Below are 16,827 nucleotides of genomic sequence, written 5' to 3'. Positions count from 1 at the left end.
GCTCCTGCCTGGTGGTGCCGTAGATGGGCAAGGACCAAGGCAGGCTGCAGCAGAGAGGAGAGGGCCAGCTGCGGACACCTACAGGCGTCAGGGCTAGGAGATGACAGGGCAGGCAGGAAAATGAGAAAACCACTGGCAAAGGACAGCTGGTCCATCGAGAAGACCCTTGACAGTGGGTGGCAAAGTCTGGGGACTGGGTGGGCTGGGCCACCCCACACTCCCCAGGCTTGCCCTCGTCAGGCAAACCACTTGCTGCAGCTCTCTGCCCGCCATTTCTTCAGGCCATCTGTTAGGAGAGCCACACTGACCAGCCAGGGACAATGGGGTCAGAGAAGCCTGGCTGGACTGGGCTGAGGTTAGTGAGCCTGACAGTGGCCTTGAGTAAACCATTACTCCTCTCTGCTTTGATGTCCTCACCTATGGAATGCAGAGGGCAAGACTCTCATCACAGAGCTGATGGGAGGATTATATGATCTAACGATTATGGGAGTGATGAGTACGAGCTGGCTCTCCTTGATGGGACAGCTCAACCCAGGAGGGGAGGGTGTCGTTGCTTCTTTCCATCCAAAAGGTAGGGAAAGCCCAGTGAAGAAATCTGAAAGGGAATACAATCACGTGTGTCCGCAGTGTCCCCTGATATGGCCTCTGCTCCAAGTGTGCTTTACCTCTCAGCAGGCTGTTGAACACAGCTGAAATGTCACTGTATGCTATTTATCATATACCTTTTTCCCAATACAACATCCTAGATCCCCACATCCCCCAAACACAGTGTCAATACTGTCATGCAGGCTTTGGAGTCAAACTGACTTAAAATACCAAGATGGCCCAAAAGGCTTAGTGCAGTTTTAAGCTTTAATAACCTCAGAAGTATAAAACTGCAAACTTACAAGAGACACCATTTGAAAGTTTAATTATTTAAATTTCCTTTTTTGCCCTTTGGAGATGGCAAAACTTGACAGAAAAAAATTAAAGTTATCCAAAATTCACGATGAAATTAGCATAAAGAAAATATAAGGAATGAAACTTTCAAATTATGTTTCTTATAAATTTGTAGTTTTATACTTTATAACTTCTGAAGTTATTAAAGCTGAAAATGGAGACTTATGGGTCATGGTCATATTGACAGCTGTGAGCTCTTAGTGGGCTACTGAACCTCTCCAAGCTTCAATCCCTCATCTGTAAAATGGGTATAACTACAGTATCATGGCACCTGCACATTACAAGCCTTCAGTAAATGCAAGTCGTTATGATTATTGCTGTCACTGTTGTTAAAGGCAGTGTGAAATTACATTGTATGAAACCCAACTATACTTGGTTCATTCAGTTCCTTATTCTCGAATATTTGCGTGTTTCCAGTTTTCCAGTGTTAAACACCATAGTGAGAGGGACATCCTGAAAGCTAAAGCCTTTTCCACCTTTTTATTCCTCCCCCTGTTTACTTGTGAAGAATTGAGGCCCAGAGAGGGGTTGTGTCCTACCTAAGGTCACTCAGGAACTGGGGCCTCAAACTCAGTTTTCAGCTCCTAACCCAGAGCTCTGCTCACTGTCCAGTACTGTTTCTACTTCTTATGAGGGTCCCCATATATTCCTGCACCCCACTCCCAGTTGGGCCCATCAGGTCTGGGGTGGTGGAGCTCTGGACACCCATGCTCTCCAGCCTGGCTTCCCTGGAAGACAGTGTTCCCTCCATGCATGGTGGCATGAACGCTGGCCTGCAGAATCCTGTTTGTCCCTTGTGTATTATTTTTAGTTCCTTTGGGTTTCCTGTAGGGATCCAGTCCAGCCTCCAGGGCCTCTGGGCTGGAAGCTGTGGCCAGAGTCATTTGGCAGGGGCCAGGGGATCCTGTAGACATTCTCTTCTGGAGCCTGAAACCCCAGAGCTCAAGGTTCAGCTCTGGGGAAGCAGGGGGTAGGGAGCGAGGATCCCCCTAGTCACAGAGCCAGGCTGAGATCCAGTGCATCTTGGACTCAGCCTGGGCTGGGGTTGGGGGCTGGCTGGCCTAGGCCTGTGACACAGTGGCTGGGGCCTGTTGGGAGCTGGCAGTCTCTGACCTTGTTGGCCTCGGGCCTGGCCCAGAATAGCTGTGGGGCTGAGCTGGGCCTGGGTGAGACCTGTGTGTTCATCAGCATGTGTTTATGTCCCAGGGCACTCAAGTACGTGGGAATACACATGCACTCTGCACTGGCCTCTCTGCATGCCTGGGTCTCTCAGTGCACACTCCATGGAGCAGTGTGAGTCTGCACACACGCACGTGTACAGAGCTGCCACCCAAGTTATGCAATATGGAGGCCCTGCCAGTGGCTTCAAGAGCAGATGGGTCCGTGTGACACAGGTAAGTGTACACACCACCATATTCCTGTGACTGTGGAGTCATGTATGTGTGCAGGGGGTGTAGGAGAGGTGCAGGTGGGTGTGTGTACATCTGTGGTGGGGTTGGGTAAGGGCCCTGGGCTGTACTGTAGGGGGTCAAGGGCAGGTGGACCAAGCGGAGGCTGTCTTTTGGGCACTACCGGGCACTACAAATTACCAACAACGCTGGGAGAGAGGCTGGGCAGGTTTTGCCCCATTTATCAGGTGTAAAACGGCTTGGCAATGGCTGTGACGCTACCCAGTGAGTGGGGAATGAGTGAGGGAAGACCAGCCCTCAGCCTTCCAATTCCCCTAGATGTGGCTGAACAGGAAATCTAGGCTCTGGGGAGGAAGTCAACAAGGCGCTTCTCTTCCTGCTTGAGCCCAGGCAGCACTGCCTTCCCTCAGCTACAGGTACAGATAAGGAAACTGAGGCCCAGAGAGGGGGAAGGGCTGGCCCAGAGACACCCAGCACAAGATTAGATCCCTCCTGCTCAGGGCCTGGCCTGCCTGCCCTGTTTGTTGCCAAGTGGTGGGAGCATACGCTCCTGGATCACCTTGCTCTCTCCACCTGTGGCTATGGCCACTCTTCAGCCCTTGGCCCTTCCTTCCAAGGCCCAGAGACCTCTTGTCTGCCCACCGCAATGTGCCAGGCCACTCACAAACCCGCCAAGACCCTGCTCATCTGTGAAGGAATGCTTGCAACCCGCCATGTACTCCACTGGGGATCTCTCTTCAGCCTGGCAGGACGGGGCATGCCTCCCACCAGCTCAGACTTGAGTAGAGCATTGGTGGGCCATCCTTTCTGCATTTCCACTGCCTGTCTCTGGATGGGGCCTCTCGGCCTCAGTGTTGTCAGCCGTGAAAGGGGCAGTGACGTGGGTCATTCCCTGGAATCCGCGTGCCTCAGTAAGTGAATGGAGAACCGGAGGCAGGCAGCAGACTCCTTTGTTACAGGCTTGAACCGTGGGCCCTCCCCCTGCCGGGAGGTCCGCTGGAACAAGGCTTCCCCGCCACCTTTGCCAAGGTCGGAGGCCCTGGCGCGCAGACAACCGCTGGCTTCATGCTCTACTGGGCCATGTTGAGACTCAGGAGTGCGGGCAGGGGACTTCCCCAAGGTCACTCAGGAGTGGCCGCTGGCCACGGACACCCTGCCCACCGCGGGTAGCCTCGGTTTACCCTACTCTCGGCCACAGGTTTCATGAACCCACCTGGTGCTCCTCTTGTGCCGGCCCCTGTGACTGGTGCGGGCGGAGGAAGGTTACCGGGCTCTACCTAGGCCTGCAGAGAGTCAGAATGAGGGCGGAAGGGAGGGGAGGGGAGAGGGATTGGAAAAGACCCCGCCGGGACGAGGAAACCAAGACTGCTTCCTAGACACACCCAGGCTCTCCTGGGCGTGAGCAAGAGCGTGTGCGTGTGTGTGTTGGGGGGAGCGAAGGGCGGGTCAAGCTCCCACCTCCTCTCCTCCTTCTCCCAGCCCCCCACCGTGTCCCAGGAGACTTCAGACCCCGGAAGACAGCAGACTGAGACTTCAGGAGAGCCCTAGTGCACGGGGCAGATGGACGCCAAGCCCCGCCTACTTCCAGGCAGGCCCCCGCCCTTGACTCGGAGCGGTACCCGGAGGCGAGGCGGGGACGGGGGGTGGGGGTGGAGTGGCCTTCGGGGTGGGGCCTGCAGGGGCGGGGCCGACGTGGGGCGGGCGTCCGCGAGAGAGCTACCGCGGCGGCGGCTTTCCCGGCATGGGACCCCGCGCCGCACAGGTAAGGGAGGGCTGGAGGTCTCGCGTCTGGGGTAGAGCCCTTCTGCTCCCCGCCCCTCCTCGCTCCAGGTGGGACTTTAGTCTCCGCGTCCCCTCGGGCCGCCGCGCGCCGCCCCTCCACGACTCCTCGGTCCCTGGCAGCATTCACACCCGGGCCGTCCGAGTTTGTCCGAAGGTCCCTCCCTCCCAGCGGGGTTCAGCTTCGTCCTCCCTGCCCCTTGGTCACCCTGTCACCACGGGACAGCCTCCCTGGGCCCGTGCCTGACATGAGGGCAGACAAACACGTGGGCAGTGCCCAGGGGCTTGGCCTGGGCTGTGGGGTGATCCCGCGGGGCCTCAGCCAGCCTGAGAGACTGCCAGGAGGAGGTGACGCCGGCTAGTATTGCTTGCAGTGAGAAGGCATGGGCAAATGCCTGGTGGTGGGAAGTGGATCCCATGTTTGGGAAATTCCAGTGACTACTTAGAAAGAGGAAGGAAAGCTGTGAAAAAAGCGACCAGAGAGATTGGGAAGGTGGGGGGTGGGGTCTAGGACAAGAAGCCTGGAGCCACGGAAGGGCAGAGGAAGGGTGCCGGGGTAGGGTGGGGGGAGAGGCCCAGGTGGAGGCTGGGACCCGTCAGCTGTGACAGTTCAGCGCCCCCTCCCTTGGGCAGCCCCTCCCTCCTCTGCCTACCACTGAGTTTGCTGGATGATCAAAGGGGTTCCAAGGCAGCCCAGGAAAAAGCCTCCACAGCAAGCAGCACTTCCTTGCCTGTCCAGACCAGGAAATAACAGAGTGAGTACCATGACAGGGTGTGGCCCAGGGGCCTGAAGGGCCAGGCCTTGGAGGAGGCAAGGGAGAGAGGGACCCAGCGTGGGCAGAGGCCTAGAATGCAAGAGAGAGAAAGAGAGAGAGCGCGAGAGAGAGCGCGTGAGAGAGAGAGCAGGTCTGGCGGCTGGTTAGATTGCCACGGGGACTGGCAGCTGACTCACCTGGACACGCCAAGACTAGCCAGTCTGTCCTCACCCCGCCCCAGGGTGAACATGAAGCCTGCCTGGGAAGCCTAGGTACTTGCTGTGGCAGCCTTTCAGGTGAGCTTGGTGGGACTGGGAGCCAGAGGCCTGGGTCTGAGCCCTGTACACGCTCTACAGTTAGTGTTTCTGGGCCCTCCCATGCCCTTCTGGGCCTCAGTTTCCCCATATGTACAGCATGTGCAGTCTACTACTAAGGAACCTTCGAGCTGGATGGAGTGAGAGCGTGAGGAAGCCATGCCCTTAACCAGAGAGGAGTGGGTTGGAGGTGGGACTGGGGTTTGAAAGGGGAGACTTCTGCCGGGTCCCTGTGGTGTTAGGTTCAGCACCTCTTCCTCCTCCCTCGCCAGTATACACACTCAGGCGCACTCACGCCTGGCCTGGCCCCTGCCCTCACACTCTCCTCACTGCCTGCGGGATGAAGCCCCAGAACTCCCTAGCCTGGGAGCAGAGGCTCTCGGGGCCAACCATACCAGATGTCTAGCCTCAACTGCAGTCTTCTCCCCACCCGCCGTCTCACCAGCCATGTTTAACCTCTGGCCTTTCCTCTGGGCAGTGCGACTCGGTTTCCTAGGGTTAGAGATCCTTTTGGGGCCACAGACCTGGCCAGTCTGTGTTGCCAGCGTTGTCAGTTTGTGTCGGTAAGACTCATCGTCAGGGGCCCCAGGCTGCACTGAGAGATAAGGGAGACTGAAGAGCAGGTCCCCATACCCAGAGGAGCTCCCCTCCACCGGTTTATGCTTTCTAGGGAGGACTAAAATAGTTTGAAAAGCTGTGATTTAGTCAGACCTTCATTTCACAGAGGAGGTGATTGAAGCCCAGAGAAGAGCAGGGCTCTGGATAAGCTGGGGCATGGCCAGGGCCGAATAGCTGGGCAGAGGTCAGAAGGGGGTCCTGTGGGAGCTACTGAGGTGTGAGCCATGGGTCCAGGGTAGGGGAGCTTCTGCCAGCCCCATGGGGGCAAGGGGAGGAAGCCTAAGGGGGAGAGGAGTGCCCTGGGTGTGGCATTGGTTGGGGTGGGCCCCAGGTAAGTGTCGGGGATCTGATGTGCAAGGCCTCCCAACAGTGAGTTATCTGCTGCAGGTCCCCAGCTCACCCTGATCTGGTTCCTAGTCTGTACCTCCCATCCTGGCTGCACCCTCCCCCCTCCACCTTTAGCTGGTGTCCTCACCTCTCAGCTCAGACCCCGACAGACTGCCAGCTGAGGGTGGAAAGGTCACTTCCCAAAGGGTCTTTCCATTCCACCAGTTTCTGGAGATATGGGTGAGGGTCAGATGGGCCCAGGCCGCACTTGCTGTACCCCTGACTCCTTGGCTGTGTTGTCCTGGTATTCTGAGCTGACTTGGAGCAACCCTACCCCAGTCCTCCACAGGGGGCTGGGGCTGCTGCAGGGGGCCAGCAGAAAGAGAAGCCTGCAGTTGGGTGTCCAGCCATTTCTCCTTCCTGCTTCTCTCTCCCAAGGCCTCGCCCTCCTGAAGCAACAACAGCAGGAAAGGTGGGGCAGGAATGTCCTGGGCCTGGGCCCTTGGCCAGAGATCTGAGGCACTCATCTCATTCTGCCCCAGAGCCAATTCTCTGGGAATTGTAGGCTCTGTCAGGAGCCTGGAATGCCCTTTGGTGTCTTTGGGCTTGGGTGGGGAGGGATGAGACCCCTTCTCATTTGATCCTTTGGGTCTGTCTGTATCTCCTCATATTATGTCTACAGCCCCACCGAGGTCAACCAACTCAGAGCCTCAGAGTGTCAGAGTCGGAGAGAGGCCGAGTCTGAGGGTCTGGGGTTAAAAGACTCTCTAATTCTCAACCCTGAGACGTACAGTCACGTAATCTGGGCAGATGACCTTCTTTGCCAGGTCTGGTAGGAGAGGGCTGTGTCTGATTGGAGGATGCAGCCTGGCTATGGGGATGGGTTCGAACCCAGGCCCCTTGCTCCCCCTCCCTCCAGTCAGGAGGCTGCGTTCTCAGGTGATCCTGCTTTCTTGGAGGGTCCCACTCTCCAGGGAAGGAGGTCCAAAGACCTGCCCACCCCCATGGCCCCCACCTCTGGAGTAGAACCCGTCCTGCAGCTTGCAGAGGGGCATGAAGTGTCTGGCTCCTGCCCACACTCACCTCACCCTCTCATGGCTTGGAATCATCTCCTCTGAAACTGTCACCAAGTCCATGTCCCCAGGTCTGACTTTGAATCCCATCACTCCCCCACTCTGAGGCCCTCCATGGCTTCTCTGTTACCCACTTAGGGAGCTCTTGGTGGGCCACCTGCAGAGCCTGGGCCTTCATGCCCATGAGCCTTTGCTCTCATGGTTCCCCCACCTGCATGCCTTGTCCTCTTCTCTGCCTCTTTATTTCTTGCCCATCCTTCATGGCTCCAGCAGGATATTTCCCACTTCTCCCAGACCCCTCCTACATAGCCCTATTGGGTGACAGGGAGTCCTGAGCCATGGCCTTGAGATAAAGGCTGTGCTCCTCCGAGAGTATGTCCTTGTTTCCAGAGAGTCAGTGGAGAGAGGACTAGGTTGGAGCACTACTAGATGTTACTCTGAGCTCTTGGGAGCCATGGTGGGTGTTTGAGCAGAGGAATGAGCAGGCCAGAGGGCTTAAGGAGCATCTGCCTTTTGGGTAAAAAATAGATGCTTCCCTTGCAGTTCTGAGTCCTCTTTCCCACTCCTTCAGGCTCCCCTCAGCTGGGCCCAAGTGGAGCATGAGCAGGGGTCACTGGCCAGTTCAGAAACTCCCCTTTGGGGTGACATGGGCTCCTTGCTCAGTTCTGAGGTAGGGTGGTCATGGGCCTTTTGGGCATATAGCCTGAGAGGGCACCCTGCTCCCATGGCTGCTATTCGCTCTAATCTTGCTTGGTTCTCAGGCCCTGAGTCTGGCACCCTGGCCATGTGCAGCCCTGAGGAGGCAGCCCTGCTGCGGCTGGAGGAGGTCTTCTCAGCCACACTCGCACGCATCAACAGCTTTGTCCTCCAGCCCCTTCTGGAGGCCGGTGAGTTGAGGGGAGGGTGGGGGATGCAGGAACCGTCCTAGGGACAGGAGTCCTCCCTGTTGGACCTTCTGAGCTACAGCTTTCTCAGCTGCAAATGGGAGCGGTGACATTTGGTGTGGGTGTCTTTGGATGGATCCAGGGCCCTCACCCCCAGTTGCTGGCTGCTTCCTTCTCAAAGGGACCCCAGGGAACCAGGCTGTGAACCCCATTCTAGCCCAGACCTTCTGTGAACGGAGACGATGTTCCACCCCTCCCAGGGCACAGGCCTGGATTCTCTGCCTGAATCCTCATCTTGCTTTCACCCAGGGCATGACTGGAAGGCAGGATGCCCGGTTTACAAAATGACCTTGGGCAGGTGCCTTCCTCTTGGGGGCTCTGTTGGTGCATCTGTGAATGGCAGGAGACTACAGGACCCTATGGGCTTCACATTCTGGACCTGAGGAAGCTCTGAAGCTCAGGGGGGATTCTTGTACTTGGTGGCCCTAGGTCATCAGTGCTGTCCCTGTTTAGTGAGGAGGTGGACACGTGCCCCTGTTGAATCCACAAGGGTGCTGCCCACTGCTGTAGCCTGCCCATCCCTTGCTGAGCTCAAGGGGGCACATGGGCTTCCAGTTCTGTCCCAAGGACCCCAGGGATGTGAGACCCTAGCTGCAGCTCCAGGGCTAGGGGTGCTGCTGCCCCTCCGGTGACCACCCAGGGCCCCTGCGTGCTCCCTGGAAGGTGGAGCGGCCCTGTTCCCCTCACAGTGTGCTTATGCTCCTGCCCCAGCTCCAGAGCCCTCAGATCCCTGGGGCAGAGAGTGCCTACAGCTCCTGCAGCAGCTGCACAGGAGCTCCCAGCAGCTGTGGGAGGTGACGGAGGAAAGCCTGCACTCACTGCAGGAGAGGCTGCGCCACCCGGACTCCATCAGTCTGGAATCCCTGCTGCTGCTGCACAGCGCTGACCGTGTCTTGCAAGTCCACCTGGAGTAAGATAGCCGAGGCGGGGCTGGGGCCGGCACTGGGACTCACGTGGGTCAGGGCTTTGGCAAAGGTTTGGGTTCAGCCCTGGGTTTGGGTGTTAGCCTGGTGGCAGGCTCAGGCACCCCAGATCTGAGCCTGGTGGCCTCCCAGGGAAAAGAGACTTTGAGTTAGAATTGTCTAGTTGGGTCAGTTAAGACTCAAGGTCACCAGTGCCCAGAGCCAGGCCCTCAGGGCTGCAGCCACTCAGTGGGTGGGATCTGGGGACACCAGAAGGGCAGGGGCTTGGGTCTGGAGCTGAGCGTTGGGCTTGCTGGGTGTCCCCTGTGCTACCTACAGGTACATCGGGTCCTACACAAGCTGTGTGGCAGTGCAGGCCTTTCAGAAGGTAGTAAAGAGGAGGAGGTGAGCATGGAATGCTGCAGTGGGCCTCTGAGTTGGGGGTGTCTGGGAGGGAGGGCTTGGGGAAGCCACGTCCCCAGAGCAGTGAGTGTCACGGCCCGGGACTCATCCTGAGCAATCCTGGCTCTAGCAATTGCATGCTGCTCCACACTGAAGAGAGGGAGGGAAGCCTAGTGAGGCTGTGAGCAGAATCCATATACCAACTGACGGGAGTGACCCTGGGGCGGGGAAGCATTCCTAATTGCTACTCAGGGTGGGCTTTCATCTCTGAGATACTGCTACCAAATCTCCAAGAGGGTCACTCAGCCACTGTTTTTCTGATGGGAGAGAGGTTTGGGGTCTGGGACTGTCCTGGGATCTGAGAGATTAGCCAGGGCAAGGGGGCAATGGTGGCAGGTGTGGGAACAGCGGGGGGGAGAGTGAAGGGGTGTGCGGCCCTCCCTCCACTCAGCGAGTACTGGCAGGGCCAGCGGAAGGCGCTGCAGCAGTTCCTGTCGGGCATGAGCTCAGAGGGCTCGGTGGGCACCGCGCTGGTCCAGGCTCTCCGCCAGCCACTCACCCATCATGTGCGGCAGTGCATGCTCCTCCTGCTGAGCCTCAGGGACACTGTCGGGGAGGTAGGTAGCAGGGGTGATGGGGAGTGGGGGGTAATTGCTGGTTATCAGGCCTGTCTCCCGTGGGGAAGCTGAGGGATGGGAGAAACGGGCCTCTGGCTCAGGGAACCTGCCTACTCAGGAACCCTGGTTTGAGAAGGACCTGGCCATGCCCTGGGGACATGGTCTTGTTCTGGGGGGTTTGAAGGAATATGTCCTTGCCCTGGGGTATCTGAGGTACATGGCCCTGCCCTGGTGGAGCCAGCAGAGACCCAGAGAACAGATGTAGAATCATGTACTGGGTGTGAGGACACATGGCCCAGCCCCAGCTGGGGGAGTCATCGAATGGTCCTAAATCCCCTGGAAGCATCCTCCTACTGCCAGAGGAGGGGCCGGCAGGGAGAAAAGGGAAAACTTAGACTTAGACCCAGACCTCCTGACCGGCTGGGGCCAGGCCAGGGCTGGGGCAGTCATCACAGGGTGGGAGAGGATTCTGATAATACCCCACCCCGGCTGCTCTGTCCCCCTACAGAGTCACCCCACCCGGGAGCTGTTGGTGCATGCAGCCACCATCTTTGGGAACTTGCAGTCCTTCATGAGGCAGGAGCTGGACCAGGCCATGGCCACGCAGGCCCTCTGGCACACTCTGAGCAGCCGGCTGCGGGTGAGTTCGAGGCCTGAGGGGCAGTGAGGGAAGGGGTTGCCATCCGGCATGGGCCCGTTGGGTAGCTTGAGCTGCCTGCTGCCTGCTCCATGCCCCAGCTTCCCCACCTGGGTCGGGGGGCAGTGGCTAAAGCAGGTGTCTGTGACGTTCCCCTGTCCAGCCATCCTCACCCATTTGCTGAGCACCTCCTGGGCTGGATGTGAGCTTCTGGCTCTGGGGAAGAGTGGTCAGCAGAATCGACCCTCTCTCCTGGGATGTCACTGAATGATTGCACCCCCGAGTCACTGCCCGTATTGCCCCTGCAGGAGGGAAAGTCCCCTGTGCTCTCACAGGGCATGACAGGCTTGGGGCCCAGTGCAGCAGAGAATTAGGAGGACAAGTGAAGGGAACAGGAATTGCCAGAGAGAGGCAGGGATTGTAGAACCCTGGGTGAAAGATGATGGGGGCTTGACTGGGGCCGTGGCCTGAGATGGGTTGGAGGAGGACAAAGTAAGGCTTCAAGAGAAGTTGTGCTGTCCTTCTGGGTATAGCCAGGAATGAACCCCCCCACCTTGGAGCCCCAGTGCCCATCACTGACCTGGGAGCCTCCAGGAGATGCTCAGAGTGGGGGAGGTGCCTGGGGCAGAGGCGGGCCGTGGAGTGGCCAGCAGCATCCAGGACAGAGGTCCCTGAGCCTTGCACCTCCCTCCTCGCCTCACCAGGATGTGCTCTGTACCCCCGCTCACCGACTCTTGCAAGACAGCCAGGACATACCTGTGACGGTCACCCCGCTGAGGGCAGAGCGTGTGCTGCTCTTTGATGATGCCCTTGTCCTGCTACAGGTAGGGTGGGGCTGGCCAGAGGTCGTGGGGTCACAGTGGGGGTCTGAGGGCTGGTTGAAAAAAGGAGTGGGAAAGAGACATGTGGCTGGGAGCGAGAACTTGGGCCTGGGGAGGTGATGGGGGCAGAAAGGCAGAGTGCTAGGGTGGGGGCAGCAGGTGGAGCCATCCCTGAAGGAGTATGGGCTATGGAGCAGGGCTCTTCCAGTCTCAACTCTCCACAGCTCGTATCCCTGTTAAATGTCTTCCCCTCAGTTTCCTTACCTGTAAAGTGGGACACTTGTCAGTTTGTGCTTCAGCAGATGGCAGACAACTCCTAGTTGTCTTTCTCCAACAGGAGAGGAACCTCAGACAACGGTCATAAGTGGCCCATAGTGGCTGAGGAGGGCTGCGTGAACCATTCAGGGCACATGCAAGGCTTCTAGAGAGGAGTTCCATGTAGCAGCAGTGCCCGGGCTCTCGGCCTTACAGAAGTCAGGAGGCTAGCCAGTACTAGGGTTTGGGATTTGTTATGTGGCCCATAACCTTGGCTGTGCCTAGTTCCCCCTGAAATTATATTGCCCCTGTGATAGCCAGAGCACTGTCTTCTGTATCCCCCTGGAGTGTCAGCCTGGAACTCCCCTGCAGATAGGGAGGCTGAGGCCTAGAAGGGATGCTACTTGCCCATCCAAAGCTGTGTCTCCTGAAGCCTGGTTTTGGGGTTTTGATTCAGTTTGAGTTTCCCTCCACTCCCGATTTCACCCTTTGTGCTCCAGGTATGCTGACAAGATACTGTCACTAAAAGGTGCTGAGCCCTTTCCCACCTCTGGACCTTGGCACGTCCTGTTGTCTGTGCTGGACCCTCTCTTGTCCTGGCCCGTGTCTGGCACACTCCTCCTCCCCTTCAGGCCTGGGCCTGGTGCCGCTTCCACCTGTGTCTGTTGCCAGGCGAAAGGTCACTCCGCAAAATCTTCCAGAGGAAGGGAGGTTTGGTCTGTCTCTCAGAGCAGGGATGACATTCCAAGTAGAAGGAAGAGCACATGCAAAGGTTCAGGCTGAGGAGAATTTGTGGCAAACTGGAGGAGGCCCAGGCAGTGGAGGGGAGTGGTCTGTGTGGTCTCAGGGGTCAGGCTCAGCCGTAGGGACCTTAGAGAGGTTTCCAGCAGGGGCTAACAAGATCCATGCTGCATTTCCAGAAGACCACTCTGGGGGCCCTGATGGAGCAGAATGTCGGGGGTGCGGGAGGCTTGTCCTGGGTTTCTGGCCAGGCCCTCGGGTGGGAAGGGAGGTGGAGGACCTGCCCTGGAGATGGGGAGCCGGCAGGGGTGGTGTGGGACTCAGTGCTGGGCGTGCCGCACTGAGCATGCTGGGGACACCCAGCGGTGAGCCAGCGAGCTGCTGCTTGGGGGCAAGGCCAGACCGGAGAATAGGTGAGCGTCTTGCCCACCTGTGCCCCCTCTTCTTCCAGGGCCACAGTGTCCACACCTTTGATCTGAAGCTGGTGTGGGTGGAACCTGGGCAGGACGGGTGAGCATCCCCATCCAGTGACACCCCAGGCCTTCCCTCCCTCTACCCCTTGTAACCTGCCCGCCCCAGGGCTCTGACTTGGGCCCTCCCTCGGCACCCTCCTGGACAGAGCGGGAGCCCACTCATTAGCTCCATCTGTCTAGGTGCATGTTTCACCTCCTCACGCCTGAGGAAGAGTTCTCCTTGTGCTCCAAGGACCCACAGGGCCGGGTGAGTGTGGGCGGACTGTGAGTCTGGGGAGTGGGGTCAGGGGAGTGAGGGAAGGCGACAGGAGGGTAAGGGGAGGCTCGTTGGGAATGTCAAGCCTCTGGAGTCAAGGTCAGAGTGAGTCAGGGGTCAGCCTGGGCTCAGGCATCAGAATGCCGACGAGAACACGTGTTTTTCTCTGTGAAGCCAGGGTTGGGGCCTGTTCGAAGGTTCTGTTTGGCCTCTCTGGGCAGGCCCGAAGCTGCAAACAAGTATTCGGGTCTGAATGAGGCCCCAGGGAGCAGCACGGGAGCCGTTGGAGGTCCCTGCAAGTGATAAGAGTGGGTGTGGGTAGGGTGATACCTGATGCCGCCCCAGGAGGCTTCCTAGAGGGGCTGCCTCCAGCAACAGTGGCCTGTCCTGTGTTTCCCTGTCCCCCCGCAGGTGGCCTGGCAGCGGAAGGTCACCCAGGCTGTGTGCCAGACCTTGCGTGGGAAGAAGGACTTCCCGGTGCTGGGGGCGGGCCTGGAGCCTTCTGAACCCCCCACCTGCCGCTGTGGAGCATACACCTTCCGTGCGGAGGGCCGCTTCAGCCAGGCCACCTATGAGGGCGAGTGGTACGGTGGCAGGCCCCATGGCAAGTGAGTGACCGAGGAGGCTCTGGGCCAAGCGAGGCAGGGATCCTCCTGGGAGTCTGAGGGGCAGACAGGACCCATATGGACCTAATTGCCTCGGGGCATGAACCAAAGGCTGTTACCCGCCTGTGGTGAAATCTGTTTGTCCCCCACAGTCTCTCTTAAGTCCTCTTGGCCAGGACCTGGCCCACTGTAGGTTTGTGCCAGATACAGTCTTGATGGCAGTGAGGCTACCGAGCGTGGGGCAGACATCAGGAAGCTGACCTGCAGGGCCCACGGTCACCATTCTGTTCTCAGGCGGGTGGAAGAAAACTCTCATGTCTACATAGCATTGTCTGGTGGTGGTAGAAATGTTTTGCAGACGTTCTGTCTTCATCAGTCCTTACAAGAATGCTCTGGGGGAGTGTTATCACCCCCTTTAGGTGATAGGCCCAGAGACTGGCATGACTTTCCCCAGGCCTCAGGGCAGGTTCTAGGGTGAACCTGGCCTCAGTTGCAGGTCGACACGACCCCACAGGCAGATAGGCTTTTGAAGAACATGGCCCCAACTTGTGCTACAGCTGGCGAAACCAAGGCCCAGAAAGCAGAAAGGACTCGCCAAGGTTACGCTTGCAAGCATTCCACTCGTTTCTGATACCCTGCCTGCTTCCAGAAAGGGCTTGAGGAAGCTTATGAACAAAAACACAGAAAAAGCAATGCTGTGTCAGAAGAGGAGACAAGGATGGTAGAAACCCCACTGACTAGCACTTGGCTTGAGCTTGAAGGTTAGCTCTGAGCTTCCTGTTGGTCAAGGGAAAAAGGCAACCTGGATGCTTCCAGAGCTCTCCCTGCTGGGTGTGGAGCACACTCTGTGAGGCTGCTGGGACCATTGTGCCAGGAGTAGAGAAGGGCTGAGAGCCCATGTGGGGTCATAAAGCTCGGAGAAGAAGACCGAGTTGGGGCAGAGAGTCCAGTCCAAGGGGGATCGAGGCCTCGGAGAGAGTCTGCGGCGGAGGTTGGCTGGGGGTCTTGTGTGTGTTGAAGGTCTGGTGGGTCTGATGCCCATGGACCTGATGCCCGTGGACCTCGACTGTGTTACAGGGGAACCCTGAAGTGGCCAGACGGGCGGAATCACGTGGGGGATTTCTGCCAGGGCCTGGAGCACGGGTAAGGCTGGGGCTGACACAGGACTGTGTGGTGGGCAGGCAGAGAGTGGTTTCCACCCCTCTCCACTGTCACCAGCCGGGCCCCATCCTACATTCCCAAACCTCAAGCAGAAACTTGGAGGCCATGTGGTCCAGCTCCACTCATTGTCCTAAAGGGGAAACTAGGCCTGAGGAGGGGGGCAGGTCATGGAGGGAGTGGTCCAGGGCCAGAAGGCCCTCCCAGAGTGCATGGGGGTTGGGGTGGAGTTGGGGTATCCTGAGGGGCTCTTGGGAACAAGATGGGGCTCAGCACCTCTCAGATTCTCCCCATCGTCTGAGAAGGCCCCTTGGAAGAGCAGGGACACTCCTGGGCATGGAGGGGGTGTGACAGGTGTCTTGGGCCAGGGCTGTGGCCCCAGTGCTGACTTCCCTCCCTGCCCACCCACACTGACAGCTTTGGCATCCGCCTGGTGCCCCAGGCCTCCGAGGATAAGTTTGACTGTTACAAGTGCCACTGGCGGGAAGGCAGCATGTGCGGCTATGGCATCTGTGAGTAAGTGACCCTTGGCCTGATGGTAGGACAGGCTCGTGGGACAGGCTCGTCCTCTGGGAGGCAGGGCCAGCCATTGGTGACCCTCCGCAGGTACAGCACCAGCGAGGTGTACAAGGGCTACTTTCAGGAAGGCCTGCGGCATGGATTTGGGGTCCTTGAGAGCACCCCGCAGACCCCTCAGCCCTGCAGGTACACGGGCCACTGGGAGAGGGGCCAGAGGAGTGGCTATGGCGTCCAGGACGACGGCGACAGGCGAGTGCTCTGCGGCCCCGTACCAGGATTGAGGGGCAGAGGGGCCTCACAGGCCAAATGCCTCAGGGCCCGGGTTCCCTGTCGTCACTGGGTCCGTTCTGTCTGTCCCCCAGAGTCTCTCTGAAGCCCCTCACTTTCTTTCCATTCCCTCGGTTGTTGCTGAGGCTCAGGATGAGGGACCCCGACCTTGACTGCAGGAGCCCCCCCAGCTCTGGCCCCTCCCTGTGCTTTCAGAGAGGAGTTTCTGGCCCCCTCTGATCTGGTCCTATCAAAGGATCACAGCCCTTCCGGGCTCTCTGGGCTGAGACAGAGCCCAGTGTCCTTGGCCCGACATTTGAGGCCTTGCCTGCTCCTCTGACCTCATGCCTGCCATGCCACCTGTGTACCCCCTAGCCTTTTAGACCACTGAACGCCCCCATGTATCTATCGTACACTCCTGCCTCAATGGCTTTGCATATGTTAAATGGCACCCTTACTTACTCCATCTGTCCTTCCTGCCACCTCTCCCGGGAAGCCTGCCAGGATGCCTTCCCCCAGGCAGGCTCCCTTCCTCCTCCACCCTCGTTCCTCCTGCGGGTCCTCACCTCACCTGCCCTATGTCTGACTTGAGTGGATTCAGGCCATGTCATTGCTCCTTATCTGACCCCTGCCCCCACCCCAGTCCCATGCCAGCAGAACACACAGAAGGTGCATGGGAACAATTCTGATCCAACTCTGGCCCTACTCTCTCCTCCCCCAGGGGTGAGCGCTATATTGGCATGTGGCAGGCTGACCAGCGCCATGGCCCAGGGGTCGTGGTCACCCAGGCGGGTGTCTGCTACCAGGGGACCTTCCAGGCAGACAAGATGGTGGTGAGTGCAGTGACCCACGTGTGTCCTGAGCTACCCTTTCCCTGCTCTGGGGGCTCCAAAGCTGAACTGAGACTGGTCAGGGGTGGATGGGACAGGAAGCGGGGTTCCGACGTGCTGGAGGGAGCCAGAACCTGGGCAGGAATCCAGTTCTGCCACCTACCTACCCTGGCCTTGGCCAAGTCC

At 58.5% G+C, this 16,827-nt stretch overlaps 1 protein-coding gene across 17 annotated transcripts in view; it reads left to right on the top strand.

Moving 5' to 3' along the window:
- Positions 1–1,056: 1,056 nt before the first annotated feature.
- ALS2CL (ALS2 C-terminal like) overlaps positions 1,057–16,827 on the top strand; it is a 31,896-nt gene continuing 16,125 nt past the window's right edge. For 10 of the 17 annotated variants that reach the window (XR_003430892.1, XR_003430890.1, XR_003430891.1 and 7 more), the window contains exons 1-13: positions 5,185–8,101; positions 8,870–9,068; positions 9,400–9,465; positions 9,914–10,079; positions 10,588–10,719; positions 11,421–11,540; positions 12,985–13,043; positions 13,187–13,253; positions 13,674–13,870; positions 14,945–15,010; positions 15,443–15,541; positions 15,632–15,793; positions 16,533–16,644. Coding sequence is in view for 14 of the 17 variants with exons in the window: in XM_027097050.1 (XP_026952851.1) it covers positions 7,861–8,101; positions 8,870–9,068; positions 9,400–9,465; positions 9,914–10,079; positions 10,588–10,719; positions 11,421–11,540; positions 12,985–13,043; positions 13,187–13,253; positions 13,674–13,870; positions 14,945–15,010; positions 15,443–15,541; positions 15,632–15,793; positions 16,533–16,644 (1,686 nt within the window). In the remaining 3 variants the exon portion in view is untranslated. The other 7 variants (XM_027097049.1, XM_027097044.1, XM_027097045.1 and 4 more) reach the window with 7 other exon arrangements.

The sequence above is a fragment of the Aethalodelphis obliquidens genome, unplaced genomic scaffold (genome assembly GCF_003676395.1).
Source record: "Aethalodelphis obliquidens isolate GAN/ISIS:26980383/991018 unplaced genomic scaffold, ASM367639v1 scaffold111, whole genome shotgun sequence".
NCBI lineage: Eukaryota > Metazoa > Chordata > Mammalia > Artiodactyla > Delphinidae > Aethalodelphis > Aethalodelphis obliquidens.
The sequence above is the reverse complement of the archived record's forward strand: the minus strand, read 5'-3'. Positions and strand labels throughout refer to the sequence as shown.